The sequence below is a fragment of the Guyanagaster necrorhizus genome (assembly GCF_019112545.1).
Source record: "Guyanagaster necrorhizus MCA 3950 unplaced genomic scaffold BT62scaffold_10, whole genome shotgun sequence".
NCBI classification, from domain to species: domain Eukaryota; kingdom Fungi; phylum Basidiomycota; class Agaricomycetes; order Agaricales; family Physalacriaceae; genus Guyanagaster; species Guyanagaster necrorhizus.
The window spans coordinates 1,377,771-1,390,728 of NW_025064889.1; the positions used below are offsets into that span (position 1 = coordinate 1,377,771).

Here is a 12,958-nt window from a genome sequence, read left to right on the forward strand (position 1 = left end):
CGCTGGGGCCTACGTTCTTCTGGACTTGTTCCATCCTCTTCTTTACAACACTGCGGGTGCTGAACATATTTGGGGGACGATGGATCTCCCATGTGTACCCCTCGCGCGGTTTCTTCCTTCTCCTTTGAAGTGGAAGGTCATGGAGGACAGAGAGACCATTTCGCTTCCATCGCCACGGCTTGACTGTTGCAACGCTACCAGTGCATATTGACGCGTTCTTGGAGAGTAACTGTACAAGGCCGTACTCGACAGTGTCGTGGCCATGAAACCGGATTAAAGCGGCCCGATGACAAAGCAAAGATCCTTCCTTCACTTCATTACCATCTCGCTTTTCGTTCGACCTTCTTGCTACTACAGTGACGCGTCAACGGCGCACAGTTTTCATACAACTGTTACTTGGAGCATATACTGCATTATGTTATGAAATCTCGGACAATGGCACGAACCCGGAGCCTTTTAGCAAGAGAATGACATCGTTTGGATGCAGCTTTCAGTGAGTATTGATAATGTTCTTATCTTTCTACTATTACAGATATTGAATGTCACGATAGCTATAATCTATTCACGCCCTAAAAGATATCCTTGTTTGCCTCCACAAAGCTCCTCAATGTCCTCTTTCCGGTTACCTTCTTCGGTGCTACGAATATCTTTTCCTCAACACCTTTAGCATTCAGGCCATCCATAGATGCGAGCGCCGCCGCAAAATCTTCCGGAAGACCAAAAGCAAGATATCTCTTCTTCGACTCCTCGACGGTGATACGCGTGTGAGTAATCTTCCGACCAAGCACCTGTGTGAAGATGGCAGCAACCTACTTCGACAATCAGTAACAGTGGGATATATAAAAAGAGGATGGGGCGCACATCATCGTAAGAGAGCAGCTCAGGGCCCGTAAGAATATAGTCTTTGTTATGGCTCTTCTCGTCCGTCAACGTACTGACAGCCAAATCCGCAATGTCGTCTGCAGATATAAATCCAATCTTTCCATCCTCAGACGCGCTCATAATTGTGTTCTGTTCCCTAATTGTTGGGAGGTGTAGCGTCAAAAAATTCTCTGCAAAATCCAACAAATCAGTTATCGACCTTCTTTCTCTGGTCTGCAACATACCGAAGAACCACGAAGGACGAATGACTGCATAGTCGACCTTCAGGGATAGCAGATACTCGTGTACCTTCCCTATCGCGGGGGAACCAGGTTCGAATGACGTTGCGCTGAGGAGGACAAACCGCTTCACACCCTTCTGCACCGCCAAATCAATGAAAGGCTTCATAGGTGGAAACACGTCCAAGGTGCCTGCAGGTGCGATGAGGTAGATTCGGTCGATGTTCGGGTCGGCGGTGAAGACATTTTCGAACGTGGATGGGTCGTACCAGTCGAATTTGATGCCCTTAAAGGGCTCGGGGACGACGCCCTTACGAGAAGTGAGGAGGACAGGTTGGTGGGCGTCTTTGAGAAGACAGGCGATGCGCGTCGCTGTCTTTCCAGTTCCGCCAGTGAGAAGGATTGTCATAACGGGGCTATTGGTGAGTGCTTGTTATGGTTTGTGAACAATGTGTAGGCAGCTTATGATGGTCCTTTATATCAGGTCTATTTATAGAGTTTCTTTCTAATGGGTTACCAACCCGACACTAAGAGACGGCGGCATAGGGGACTATCTGATTCATCCGCGTAATCATTGGTATGTAAATGGTGACTTAAAACCCATACATCTTACCGCCCCATTTGTCAGACGCTGACATACCCACCGCCAAGACTGGCTGTTCTTTTGATAGGAATCGCTTGCCGGTGCAACAGTAACTACTGCTACTACTAATCGGAAATGAACTTTGGAATCGAAAATAGCTTTGATATTGATCACTCTGATGTAAGTGTCCTTTCCATGATGTCCAGTTCCTTTCTGATCCTTTCCTTTACATCCTCAGCTGCCCAAGAGATATCCACGCCAGTTCGCTGTAAGCGAACCATATCCCCGCCGCTGAACCCGCAATGGTACATTACTAGCTCCAAGTTTTCTAGCACCCACCGCTGATGCATGTACGTCGGATCGTCGCTCGCAATCGTGATCCTAACGCCCTCGTTCCATAGCCGCTTGATATTCCCAAATACGTATTCTGTTGGGAGCCGCCGATGGTAGGCGTGGGGACACAGCGTGAGCCCTAGACTACGTTGCTTGATTATCTGAATCAGCTCTGGCCGCTCGATGGCATTCAAACCATGGTCAATGCGGTCGGCGCCCTCGAGGCCGCCAACACAGCTGGTAGCGACCTCGCGAATGTGCTCGTGTGTGTCTTTCTGCCCAACATCGCAATGAGCTGTGATCCAATATCCGTCCTTCCTTGCCCGGGCGAAGATGTCTTGGAAAAGACTCGGCGGCCGGTCATACTCGTTGCTATCCAGGCCAACAGCATGAAAGACATGACCGAATCCTCCCTCGAGCGCCTGCTCGTACGTCTCCATCGCGGACGATGGGTCCACGTCCCGTAAAAAACACATTGTCCAGTCCACTTCCACACCGTACATCTCCTTTGCATCCCGCTTCGCTCGCTCAAGCCCATTCATCACAGCCGCGAGGGCGACTCCCCGTCGAGTATGCGCCTGAGGGTCGAAGAACGGATCCGCGTACCGGACATTCATGTCTGCTGCCTTGGCCAAGTACTCCATCGCAAGGTCGTAGAAGTCTTCTTCGGTTCGCAGCACCTCCATCCCGCCATAGTAAGCTTCAAGAAAGGTCGGGAGGCCGTTGTCACCGTGCAATTCTCGTCTGTGGTTGTACATGGTCGCGTACGATGCAACGAGAGATTTGTACGTCGGATACTGAGGAAGAGGGATTTGGTTCTTCTGCGCGAGATGCCAACGCAGAGATGGCGACAACGTCCCCTCGATATGGACATGCAGCTCGACTTTGGGTAGCTGGGACACGAATGTTGAGATGGAAGTGTCCATATCGCAGTGTGCCGCGGCAGTGGTGTCTAGGGAAAGTTTTGTGAGGTACATGTGGTGCAAACGCTTGAAACGGCAGACTCCCGGCAATAAAACTGCGGACCGAGAGCTCCGATCCGCGGTATGTTCCGCCTTCTTCACCGTTGTTTTCGTTTTGAAGCTTACATATCCTTAGGGCTTCGACCCTCAAACCCACCTTGTCTACGGTAGTCCACTTTATTCAACGTTCACGACTTTAACTGGCCCTATCGGTTTCTACATGTGCCGCGTGACCATGCTTCTGAATTCGGTAATCCGTCGGAGAAGCTTTTATGATAACGATAACGACTGTATACAATACTTAACGCCGCCACTTTTAACTCTTCAGAGTGCCTGTTCAATCGGTCTTCGCCCTTTTAGCTCCTGCCATGGCCGACGCCACCTCAATCAAGTCTAAATCTGACGTCGAGTCCAATGTCTCTATCGACGCCGATCTGGCACGAAAGGTGCTACGGAAAATCGACTGGAGATTCTTGCCGATCATGTTCATCACGTACAATTTCAACTTCATTGACAAGACTATTCTTTCCAGTGCGTCTGTGTTCGGGCTCAAGACTGATACGGTACGCTGTTTGTTGTCTTTTCTGAAGGGCTATCACTGAAAAAAGAGTAGCATCTAGTGGGCCAGCAATACAGCTGGGTATCCAGCGTCTTCTATTTTGGCTATCTCGGCTGGGCCTATCCTACGACGTATCTAATACAACGACTCCCTGTCGGTAAATACGTCTCGATCAACACCATAATATGGGGCACCCTAGTCGCGCTCACCGCTTCGTGCAAGAACTTTGGTGGTCTCATTACTGTTCGGTTTCTCCTGGGTGTGGCAGAGGCGACGATCACACCTGCGTTTGTGTACATCACGTCGATGTGGTACACGCGAGATGAGATTCCGATCAAAACTGGGGCGTGGTTCGCAGGAAACTCGTTCGGGGGCTTGGTGGCTTCGTTGGCAGCCTATGGGATCGGAAGGATCAAGGAACCCTTGTCTCCGTGGCAGTGGTTGTTCATCGTAAGTTGTTAATATCGAATACTGCATTCCTGGTGCTCATTGGCCGTTGTAAGATATTTGGTGTCGCTACAGGCTTGTGGGGAATCATTATCTTGTTAATTCTCCCGGATTCGATAGAGTCGTGTGGGTTTTTGAACGAGGAAGAGAAGAAATGCGCACAGGATAGAGTTATTCTGGCTGGCACGGGCAAATCTTCAAAGGAGACGAGCCAGTGGAAGCGCGAGCAGGTCTTTGAGTGCTTTTTGGATCCAAAGACTTGGTTCTTCTTCGCAATATCTATATGCACCCAGGTACGCTCGTTCTTTTGCTCTGACGACATTTGCTGATGACTACTTGATAACAGATACCAAACTCCGGCACCCAAAACTTTGGTAATCTGGTGCTGGAAGTACGTAATTTTTCCCGTATCCTTAACGCATACTTAACATCGTCTCTCAGGGCTTCGGGTTCACTAACCTCCAGACGACTCTTGTCGGGTTACCTTCGTCTATAATAGCTTTTCTGACTATTCTTACAAGGTACAGTGTACATCTTCCATTAGCAACTTTTGCTTTTGCTGAATCGGGTCTATACATGTAGTGGCTGGATTGCAGGCCGTGTCCGTAACATCTCCACCTTATTGATAATTCCCATCGTTATTTGCCCCGTCGTTGGGAGCGCTCTCATATATTCCGATGTCAGCAATGGCATCAAGCTCTTCGGCTACTACCTCCTCTCTACGGGTAATGCCTTTTGCTTTTTTCCCTTCCACTACTAAACTTTTGCGCGGTACAGGTCCTGGTGCTCTTCCGCTCTCCATGTCTTTGATGTCTGCCAACTACAAAGGTGTGACCAAGAAGATGACAATGACGGCTCTGTTATTCATTGCGTATTGTACTGGAAACATGTATGTTCCTCTTCTAAACTTTCATGGCACATTCCTCTCATCGTTCTCAGTGCCGGTCCTCAGTTCTTCAAGTCCTCGGAATCGCCTCACTACCCGACAGCATTCCGGACGATTATGATATGTTACGCCTTGGTAGTCGTGGAAGCGCTGGGGCTAAGGTTTTATCTGAGTTGGGTGAATAGGATGAGGGATATTTCGGAGAAAGATAAAGACGTGAATGACGGAGAACTTGACGAGGATGTGACGGATTTGAAGACTGTGGGGATGAGATACCGATTGTAAGGTTAACTCTTTTTATGGTGTAACTTTCGGAGCTTCCGCTCGTGTTCTTGTGGTTTGCAGGGCTTTTCCTTGGTCAAAATGGAAAGTAATGAAATTTTTACGGTCTGAAAACTAGTACACGAGAGAGGATCCCCGTAATGTCGAGTTCAAGAAGCATTCGTCAAGACCCTTTGCTTCCGATCACAGGAAGCAGCGAAGATGCAACATTTTCGCACCAGTCCCGAATGGTACCGTTCGTCTGAGCAGTATCCAAGGATCGGTCGGACCCCGCCGTCCACCATGGAAACGTGCCTGAAGATATCGAGGCGCCCTTCCAGAACAGGATTATAGCAAGAAATGCCGGTCTCTGCAAAATCCTCCCAACGAAATCGCGTTGCTAGCATTTCTTGATCTGCTTCAATCTTATCATCCGTTCAGCGCTAAGGGACATCAAACGATGTCTGTATCATATCCTCGTTGCTTCGGCGCGTCTTGAAAATTCCCACTTAATTTATGAGCACCTACCTCCATTCTATCTTCTCCTGGCAAGAATATCTACTACTTCGCCACCTCTTGACCACTCGGGCGAGCCTTGCCATGCTTCGACCTCCTTCTCTTCCCTCATCGAGCAACATTTGATAAAATCTCTGTACGTAGGGTTACACTGTAGAAATCCCCACTTCGGAGCGGCCGTTATAGTCGCCCGCCCCGTCGCGTCTAGACATGTAGACGATGCGCGTGTCCTCTTCGAAGACTGGACATCGACCAAGCTCAGCTTCTACTCAAAAAGCCTCGATGACCTACATAATGATAGTTTCTTCTATCATGTGCTCTTGTTGAATGAAATCACGAGACACTTTGACTACCTGTACCGACCTCTTCATTGGAAACCATCCTCGAGCATCTCGCCAGCAAGGAATTGGCTTCAGCGTATCGAAAGCTCTTTGATGGCGCCGGTCAAGAACGTCCTCATCTGAAGGTGACTATGCTTTCTGATTCGATTCATCTTCTTTCATCTTACCGTGGCACAGGCCCACCCACCCACATCTTATAGGAATACTATTCAGTTACAGTAACTTCCTCGAATATGAGTGCTCTCTTAACAGTTCTTGTCGGACCCTTGTTGCAGTTTTCCGACCTTCTTCAAGAGATTCACGTCACCCGTTCAAATAACTCCCTGCTGATTTCATTCTCACTAAATGACTTTGGCAATTTATGCTGACCTCGGTGACATTCCGCGTGAAATGGAGTTTTGTCAATCGGCCGTTTGATTTCTCTGAAATTAATGACCACTCACTCTCATCTGATGTTTACACAGTACACTCGTTGGCTCGATAAGCAATGGCACTACATGTTATACCTTCATTCTAGCCAACTGCTATCAGAGAACAGCTCACAGAAACTTCAAGCGATGGGCCTTGAAGAAAATGCTATAGTATTTCCATCTCAGTCAGCTTTTTTCTTTGCATCCTGAAGGCATCTTGGCACAGCGCCTAAAACGAGTTGGCATCTATTTGAGGCTTAAGCTTACAGTCCGTAACTGCGTAAGACTAAGATGTTCTTGATTGACATCGAAGTCGCAGATGCGACGAGAAGGCGGTTAAGCGCCAGGCATCAAAGCTAAGTAATTTATGCGAACGAAGTCCAGGACTAAAATTGCTTCCATTCCTTTCCATTCGTTGTGCAGACTTGGTCTAGTACTATTATTGAAAGAAGTTAGCTTGCTTATCTATCCTTATTTCTAGTTTAAATCTTGTCGTTTATCGTTTTCACCTCAACCACCGCACTCCTCCACTCAAGTCGCAACGTTCAAAATACGATCATCTTATACCCTCCTCTTTTTTGACGACCAACCATCATCTTTGCTTTTCTTCAACACTGTCCCATACTACCAGTAGTCTCCCGCGACACGATTTCCGCTAGCTGAACCTCCAGCTCGGAATTGTTGGTACGCAAGTCAGCGATGGTTTTCACGAGATGTGCAATCTCCTGCTCCAGCGTAGCAATTCGGGACAGTTGCAAGTTTCTCTCCTGCTCCAGGATACTAATCTTGGACTGCAGCTGTCCATAGAAAGCTGCATAAACAGACTTGACACGTTGCATCGGTCCGTTGGCGATGGGCTCCTCACGCTGAGGCTCGGACTCTGAATCAAGGTCAGCACGCTTGCGCTTTCCCAGATTATGTGGTGTCAAAGCCATACCGTTCATGATGTTGGCCTCATCGTTTTCGTTATATTGTATTTCCTGGAAATTGCGCTTTAGAGTACAGCGGTAAATTTCAGTAGAAATCTCACCTCGCCCTGGGGCTTATTGGCTCCATAGGTCTGTGGCCCACACCTCTTTTGCTGAGGGCGTTGCTCCTCGGCAAATCTCTTGGCATCCATCGTGGCTTTTTTGCACTTTCTGCGAACGTGGTTTCGGTCTACTGTCTGAGGGCTCTGGCGGGGGAAGTCTTTGATCGTCAATTGATTTTTGGGTTTCATGTAGAAGTCGAAAGGCCTGCTGTAAGAATTAGAATGGGGATTAGGAACGTTCATCGCCGATGGCCTATTGTCGGGGACAGCGACTGAGCTTGTGTACAAGTCTAGAAGATGGTGGTGTGAGGCGGCATTCCAAAGAGAAAAAATGGGACCTACTTATAGCGATAAACAGTATTCCGTCGAGTCTCCGTTGCAAGGGAACCTTGTGGTGCTCTGCAGAAGTCAACAGAAAAAAATGAAGGCCTGTCCAATAGTATTTTCTTTCCACGCAGTTTCATTTTGGGATATGACATAATATACAAGAAAATCAGAAGCACAGCGGCATTGAATCATTGAATCAAAGAAGACATACAAAAGCACAATTCGCGTACATTTGGGAAACAGCCATTGCCTCCCACAGGACAGACATAGATGACGAAAGATATCCATAGTGGCGATAATACACAGAAACGAGACACTAATAAGCATCAAAGAGGCTCAACCTTTCGAATACACCTCGGTTGCGGCCTCTCCCAATCTTTACGTGGCCCAAAGAAAGGCCATGTCGGAAGATAGCAATGTTCCTGGCGCACGAAATATATCGTCAGCCCATAGAAACCCGATCAGACAGAAGACCATAATATACCTCAAAGGCGCATGCAGGCCGACACATTACCCACACATTCCAGTCTAACCAGTCCATCAAGACATTGATATCATGCTTCCATGATTCTAGTAGCGAACCAAACGGACTAACGGGGGAGCTGTACTTTTCCAGTCCCGCCGAAATACCCTGAACCCACATCCGTGTGACCACACGACAGATCTCACGGTTAGTTTCACTCAATGCCTGGAAAATCAACCGTTCTGAGTACGTTAATCGTGCAGACAACAGTGGCACCTCGATATACGACGTGTGTGTTGTTGTACACAGCCTAAAGATCGGTGCTGCCCAAGAGTAGTCATCCTGGCCCGCACTGGGACTAAGCGAGTGCAAGATGTAGGGCTGGAGCATGATCTCGACCTGCGCATACACCAATTTCGTCGTTGTTGGGGTGTCGTGCTCGGTCGAATTGAGTAGATACCTGACCATATCCAGCCTCTCCGCGTACCGATCAACGATAACATGTATCAGAGTCATCCAATCAATCCCAGAACTCCCTCCCTGTGGTTTCCTCAGCTCAGACTCCAAGCTCGACAGAACGGCTTTGATGTCCTTATCACTGATGCCTGCAATACGATAGTCCCAGCGTTCTTGATTAAAACGATGGGGGATCAGACTTGGTACAAGAGACGTATCGTAGAATGATATCAGACGGGAGAGATCAAGGTGGATGCGTGTGTCTCCTGGGTAACGATTGTGCCATGAGCTCGATTGGACGACGGTATCCCAGCCCATCGAGGATACATTGGAAGGAGGAAACGGATTTCTCCCAGGCGGACGACGTGGTGGACCACCAGGACCTCGGCCATGGGAAACAAGGTTGAGGAAAGAGGCAACTTGTACACCTTCCGTGAAATCGCAGAGCATGATTTCGCTTGAAAGGCGCTTTGAATGCGAGGAAGATCTGAAGAGCAAAAACGAGCGCTTACAAGTCCTCTTCCATTCTTGGATACAGAATCACTCAGTCTTCTCGTAGCTAAAAGTATTCAAACAGACACACCTAACAAATCCGTCCAGGGAGAACTGCTGTCCCCACATACACAAATCTTGAAGCCGCTTGCGTTCACTGCCAGTCCATTCCGGTACAATCCTTCCCCAGGCAACAATGTCTTGACTATCCATCGGGCCATCCCTAATCTTCACTGCGCTAGCTCCATCGAAGTACAGAACATTCAAAGGCCGTGTCGTAACAAGAGTGAGTTGCCAGCACCCAACATCTGATCCTCCTCGGCAGAATCGATACGCATGCTCTGGGTCTGTAGACGTCCACTGAGGCTCGGCAGGAAGATTAGAGTCGCCGCGTCCATGGTATAAGAGGGTTCCAACTGGAACAAGGCCAGGAACTATGTTGTGTCCTAAAGAAATAGGTACGTTTCAATTGAAACAGATGCTACATTCATGAAGACTTACCATTACGATAGCGAGAGTTAGGCCAATGTTGTAGCAAGGCACTAACAGTATCGAATATCAAATGGCCGGTGTTGTTGATGCTGGGCTTTGCGTTAAAATCCCATTCCTCGGACGGAGAACTGGCATAGTTGAAACGAGTTTGGGATGGTTGTCCTGTAGCTGTAAGAGCAAGAAGGTTTAATAAGTAAACAATTCGCCAGGCCATGGACGAAGCAGACAAACAGCCAAAGCTGCGGGAAGTGCTGCGGATTTCGCGTTCCAATCACGGCAGCTGCACCGCTCCTTCCGTACAAATCTTCTCGAACTTGCCAGCCAGTAGAGTGCTTCGCGGCTGCACTGAGCGGGTATATGCGCTGTATCAGTCCCGCAACGTCAAAAAAAGCCTGCAGGGACAAAAGATGGGTCAACTTAGTACTGCAATACATATATCTAGAAGGTAATCGCGTTTTGGATATTGCTTCGGTCGTTTATATGGTATGGCGAGTGACCCAGATGCAACGACGAGTCGAAGGAGACAGCCTGCTTAGTGAGTCACCTGGTTCGGGATACCTAAAGATGACGCCATCGATGCGGCGACATTATTGTAAAAGGATCCGCCTGACTTGTCACTACTGTTGCTGAACGAGGCGAAAGTGGGAGGACAGTAGGAGAGGAGGAGAGCACCATGGTGAGTGCCTGACTCGGACTTTGTAACTCCGGTTCTTCCTTACGACAGAAATTCTGGTCCATCTCGACGGCGGTGACTATCTAGCACTTGAACTTTGGCTGACGACGCACAGCGACAAATCACCGAACAACGGGGACCCAGATGCATATTCTTCGAGTTCGTCGAACCCTAACAGCTGTTGGAGATCCGTATGGTCCTCGAACTATGCGACTCCTCAATATCTGTCAGTACATGTCTAGTACCGGCAATAGTAATAGCGAGACAGACCCAGCTATCAAATTTTTTGAGGCTCAGGCTGCCTCAAGGCCTCTTGGAATTGTCACTGCCTTTGCACGCATAACCTTCTGATCCTGCAGGTCGCACAAACTTGGTTACTAGTCGAAACGGAAAGGCGACTTCTTCCTGTGTCCGCCATAAGTCCTCATACTCTCCCTCCCATCAGAGCGTTCGTAACGCCAGTATCCCCCTCAGGTCAGAACCACCATAGCTCCCTGTTGGAAATCCTCGGTGTTGCGCAGGGTAGACTCCAGGCTGGTAAGGCCAGATGGTATGAACTTATTATTCTGCAGCTCCTACAGAGCTCGTATTTATACTCTCCAGGCTTGTATCTAGAATTTATTACAACTTTCTCTTTCTCTCGGGCTTACTCATCAACTCTCGGCATGATGCCGGATTGCCCTTTCTAGAACTTTCCAGCAAAATCCCAACACTCCCGTTCTGTATCTTCTGGCTCTACAGTCATCAATTTGCCTCTGTTAGGCGACATCAAAGAGCCCACCCGTCAAGATGCAACTTCAACCAGTCGACAACGATCTATATATCACTCGCAGGACGCTGATAACTGATGGAGAATCTCTGGTTTCTCCTGTAAATGTCTCTTTGTCTAAAGTCCTTAGTGTGTCTTCAGAGGGCTGCTCCGAGCCGAAGCATGAGAGTCATTTGGCGGCTGCTCATGGGAAGGCCAAGGATGCTTAGAACTATCGACTGTAAACGAATACGCTAGACAGCTACTTAGGTATACTTTCCTTTCTTTGACGTTGTAGATTTTCCTCATCAGTCTATGTCTATACAGGAGTACCCCGTTATCACCTAGTCTAAGGCTAGGTTTGACTGTTTCCGCTATGTAAATTCAAATGATACCACTGTTTTTAATCACTTACAAATTAAAACTTTGAGACGAATAGTACGTGCTTTGTGCCTAAGGAGAATCCCACTCTTGAATGGGGTTTTGTTCGGGACTCATCCAAATGTTTAATTGGGTGACGGATATGTTATCTGGTCCGGTCCGATCCTGCTGCGCAGCCACTCAAACCTGAAAGGAATTCTCTTTGTCTTCCCACTTCTTGTCCTTTGCTCCCCGTACCGACTCACTACCATCTGGTAATCTTCTTGAGAGCCTAAATTGCTCAACGTCGTGCTATAAACCTGCCGGTAACCGAATTCGGTAGACAGTTGCTTGTGTCTTCTCTGTTGCGCATCAGTTACCAGGAATTGACCAAGTTTTTTTTTTCATGCTCATATCCGGCTATAATGCAACTTTCTCGCGTTCCTCTTGAAGAAATACTGGCTAAAAATGATTGGATATTGACCTTCACTCATCCCCCTGATGTCTTCTGCGCACTAATGATGCGCCATCTGTTGAAGTATTGCGCCCTCCAAGCTAGCGTCGTTAGAACCTTACATAATCGTAGCTACCAAATACTGGAGATCGAGGTCAACGCTCCTCAGCCTTTGACTCTCATCTCCGGTGGCACATACTCACTGCGCTAATAACCCGCTCACAACACCATCATCTCTACAGTCCACTCAGCTGAAGGCATCCCTAGACGGCTTCAAGGTACCTCTCATTGAACTGCAGAGCGACCTTGATTTTCTCTGTAACGCTGTTGTATTGCTAGAGACTCGGATGTCGCAGTCATTTAAACATGACTGTGAGACAGCATTATCTCCAGCCCGTCGCATCCCTACGGAGGTCCTGGCAGAGATTTTACGCCGTTCGTAGACAACTCCTAGTCTCCTGGACATGAGAAGATGTTATAATTCACAGCATGGACCTTGGATACTTGCCATGTGTGCAACTTGTGGTGGAGTGTCATTGAAACACTCTACCCAGAGCTATGGTCTACAGTGTGCATTCCAACTCTCACCCCGCCCAATCGTCCTGAGGACGAAGAGCTAGAAAGACTCCGTCGAGTCCTTGAGCACAGTCGAAATCATTCTCTCAGTTCTACGTTCCATAATGATGTGCATTTTCGGAGATGTTCAGATTCGCTGATGGAGTAGTGTTTCAATATCATGGTCGCTGTCTAGAAACGATGGAGAGTGATAGAAATTATAAATCCTCCATTCCTTCTACGACTTTCACTCATGCGTGGAAAGATTGATTGGCCTAGGGAGATACACTTCTGCTTCACCTGCCATTTTGGCGACCCGCCGTCTGGAGACATTCACGCTTGCCCCGAAACTAGAAATTCTGCATCTGGAAGGCATGCACCCAGATTCTAACATCCGTTTCCCAACCACCAATCCTATCTCCTTCGCTGACAACAGAAAATTCTATGGCGACAGATTGACCTCCGAATACCTGGATGTTGTAAAATCGGCTGCAAAACTGCGTTCATTTT

At 48.1% G+C, this 12,958-nt stretch overlaps 5 protein-coding genes across 5 annotated transcripts; 1 reads left to right on the top strand and 4 right to left on the bottom strand.

Annotated features, from left to right (window-relative positions):
- Window positions 1–552: 552 nt before the first annotated feature.
- BT62DRAFT_931255 (NAD(P)-binding protein) lies at window positions 553–1,568 on the bottom strand. The gene is made up of 3 exons (XM_043186091.1): window positions 1,107–1,568; window positions 862–1,052; window positions 553–809 (listed from the first exon to the last, which is right to left on the bottom strand). The coding sequence occupies exons 1-3, from the start codon at window positions 1,507–1,509 to the stop codon at window positions 570–572; spliced, it is 834 nt and encodes a 277-aa protein (XP_043040919.1). The 5' UTR covers window positions 1,510–1,568; the 3' UTR covers window positions 553–569.
- Window positions 1,569–1,853: 285 nt separating this feature from the next.
- BT62DRAFT_967407 (adenosine deaminase) lies at window positions 1,854–2,967 on the bottom strand (the record flags this gene model as incomplete). Its single annotated transcript, XM_043188862.1, has 1 exon — window positions 1,854–2,967. Exon 1 carries the CDS (start codon window positions 2,940–2,942, stop codon window positions 1,854–1,856), a length of 1,089 nt encoding a protein of 362 aa, XP_043040920.1. The 5' UTR covers window positions 2,943–2,967.
- A 379-nt stretch (window positions 2,968–3,346) lies between these two features.
- Window positions 3,347–5,155, top strand: BT62DRAFT_892467 (MFS general substrate transporter; the record flags this gene model as incomplete). Its single annotated transcript, XM_043183106.1, has 8 exons — window positions 3,347–3,541; window positions 3,592–3,987; window positions 4,041–4,277; window positions 4,331–4,375; window positions 4,426–4,505; window positions 4,567–4,709; window positions 4,762–4,873; window positions 4,924–5,155. The coding sequence occupies 8 exons, from the start codon at window positions 3,347–3,349 to the stop codon at window positions 5,153–5,155; spliced, it is 1,440 nt and encodes a 479-aa protein (XP_043040921.1).
- Window positions 5,156–6,816: 1,661 nt separating this feature from the next.
- On the bottom strand, window positions 6,817–7,866 carry BT62DRAFT_81468 (uncharacterized protein). The gene is made up of 4 exons (XM_043182346.1): window positions 7,771–7,866; window positions 7,429–7,718; window positions 7,336–7,378; window positions 6,817–7,278 (listed from the first exon to the last, which is right to left on the bottom strand). Exons 2-4 carry the CDS (start codon window positions 7,669–7,671, stop codon window positions 7,007–7,009), a joined length of 558 nt encoding a protein of 185 aa, XP_043040922.1. The 5' UTR covers window positions 7,672–7,718; window positions 7,771–7,866; the 3' UTR covers window positions 6,817–7,006.
- Window positions 7,867–8,081: 215 nt separating this feature from the next.
- On the bottom strand, window positions 8,082–9,872 carry BT62DRAFT_892854 (uncharacterized protein; the record flags this gene model as incomplete). Its single annotated transcript, XM_043183123.1, has 4 exons — window positions 8,082–8,177; window positions 8,240–9,142; window positions 9,254–9,612; window positions 9,668–9,872. The coding sequence occupies 4 exons, from the start codon at window positions 9,870–9,872 to the stop codon at window positions 8,082–8,084; spliced, it is 1,563 nt and encodes a 520-aa protein (XP_043040923.1).
- Between the last annotated feature and the right edge of the window lie 3,086 nt (window positions 9,873–12,958).

What these genes read in the sequence shown, in the direction of transcription:
- BT62DRAFT_931255 (XM_043186091.1), bottom strand. Translation starts at nt 1,509, where the DNA reads ATGACAATCCTTCTCACTGGCGGAACTGGAAAGACAGCGACGCGCATC. An exon ending in TCGTCCTTCGTGGTTCTTCG is followed by an intron (nt 1,053 to 1,106) that starts GTATGTTGCAGA and finishes TGGATTTTGCAG; the next exon opens with AGAATTTTTTGACGCTACAC. An exon ending in AGCTGCTCTCTTACGATGAT is followed by an intron (nt 810 to 861) that starts GTGCGCCCCATC and finishes TTGTCGAAGTAG; the next exon opens with GTTGCTGCCATCTTCACACA.
- BT62DRAFT_81468 (XM_043182346.1), bottom strand. Translation starts at nt 7,671, where the DNA reads ATGAACGTTCCTAATCCCCATTCTAATTCTTACAGCAGGCCTTTCGAC. An exon ending in CCAATAAGCCCCAGGGCGAG is followed by an intron (nt 7,379 to 7,428) that starts GTGAGATTTCTA and finishes CGCAATTTCCAG; the next exon opens with GAAATACAATATAACGAAAA. An exon ending in TGAGGCCAACATCATGAACG is followed by an intron (nt 7,279 to 7,335) that starts GTATGGCTTTGA and finishes ACCTTGATTCAG; the next exon opens with AGTCCGAGCCTCAGCGTGAG.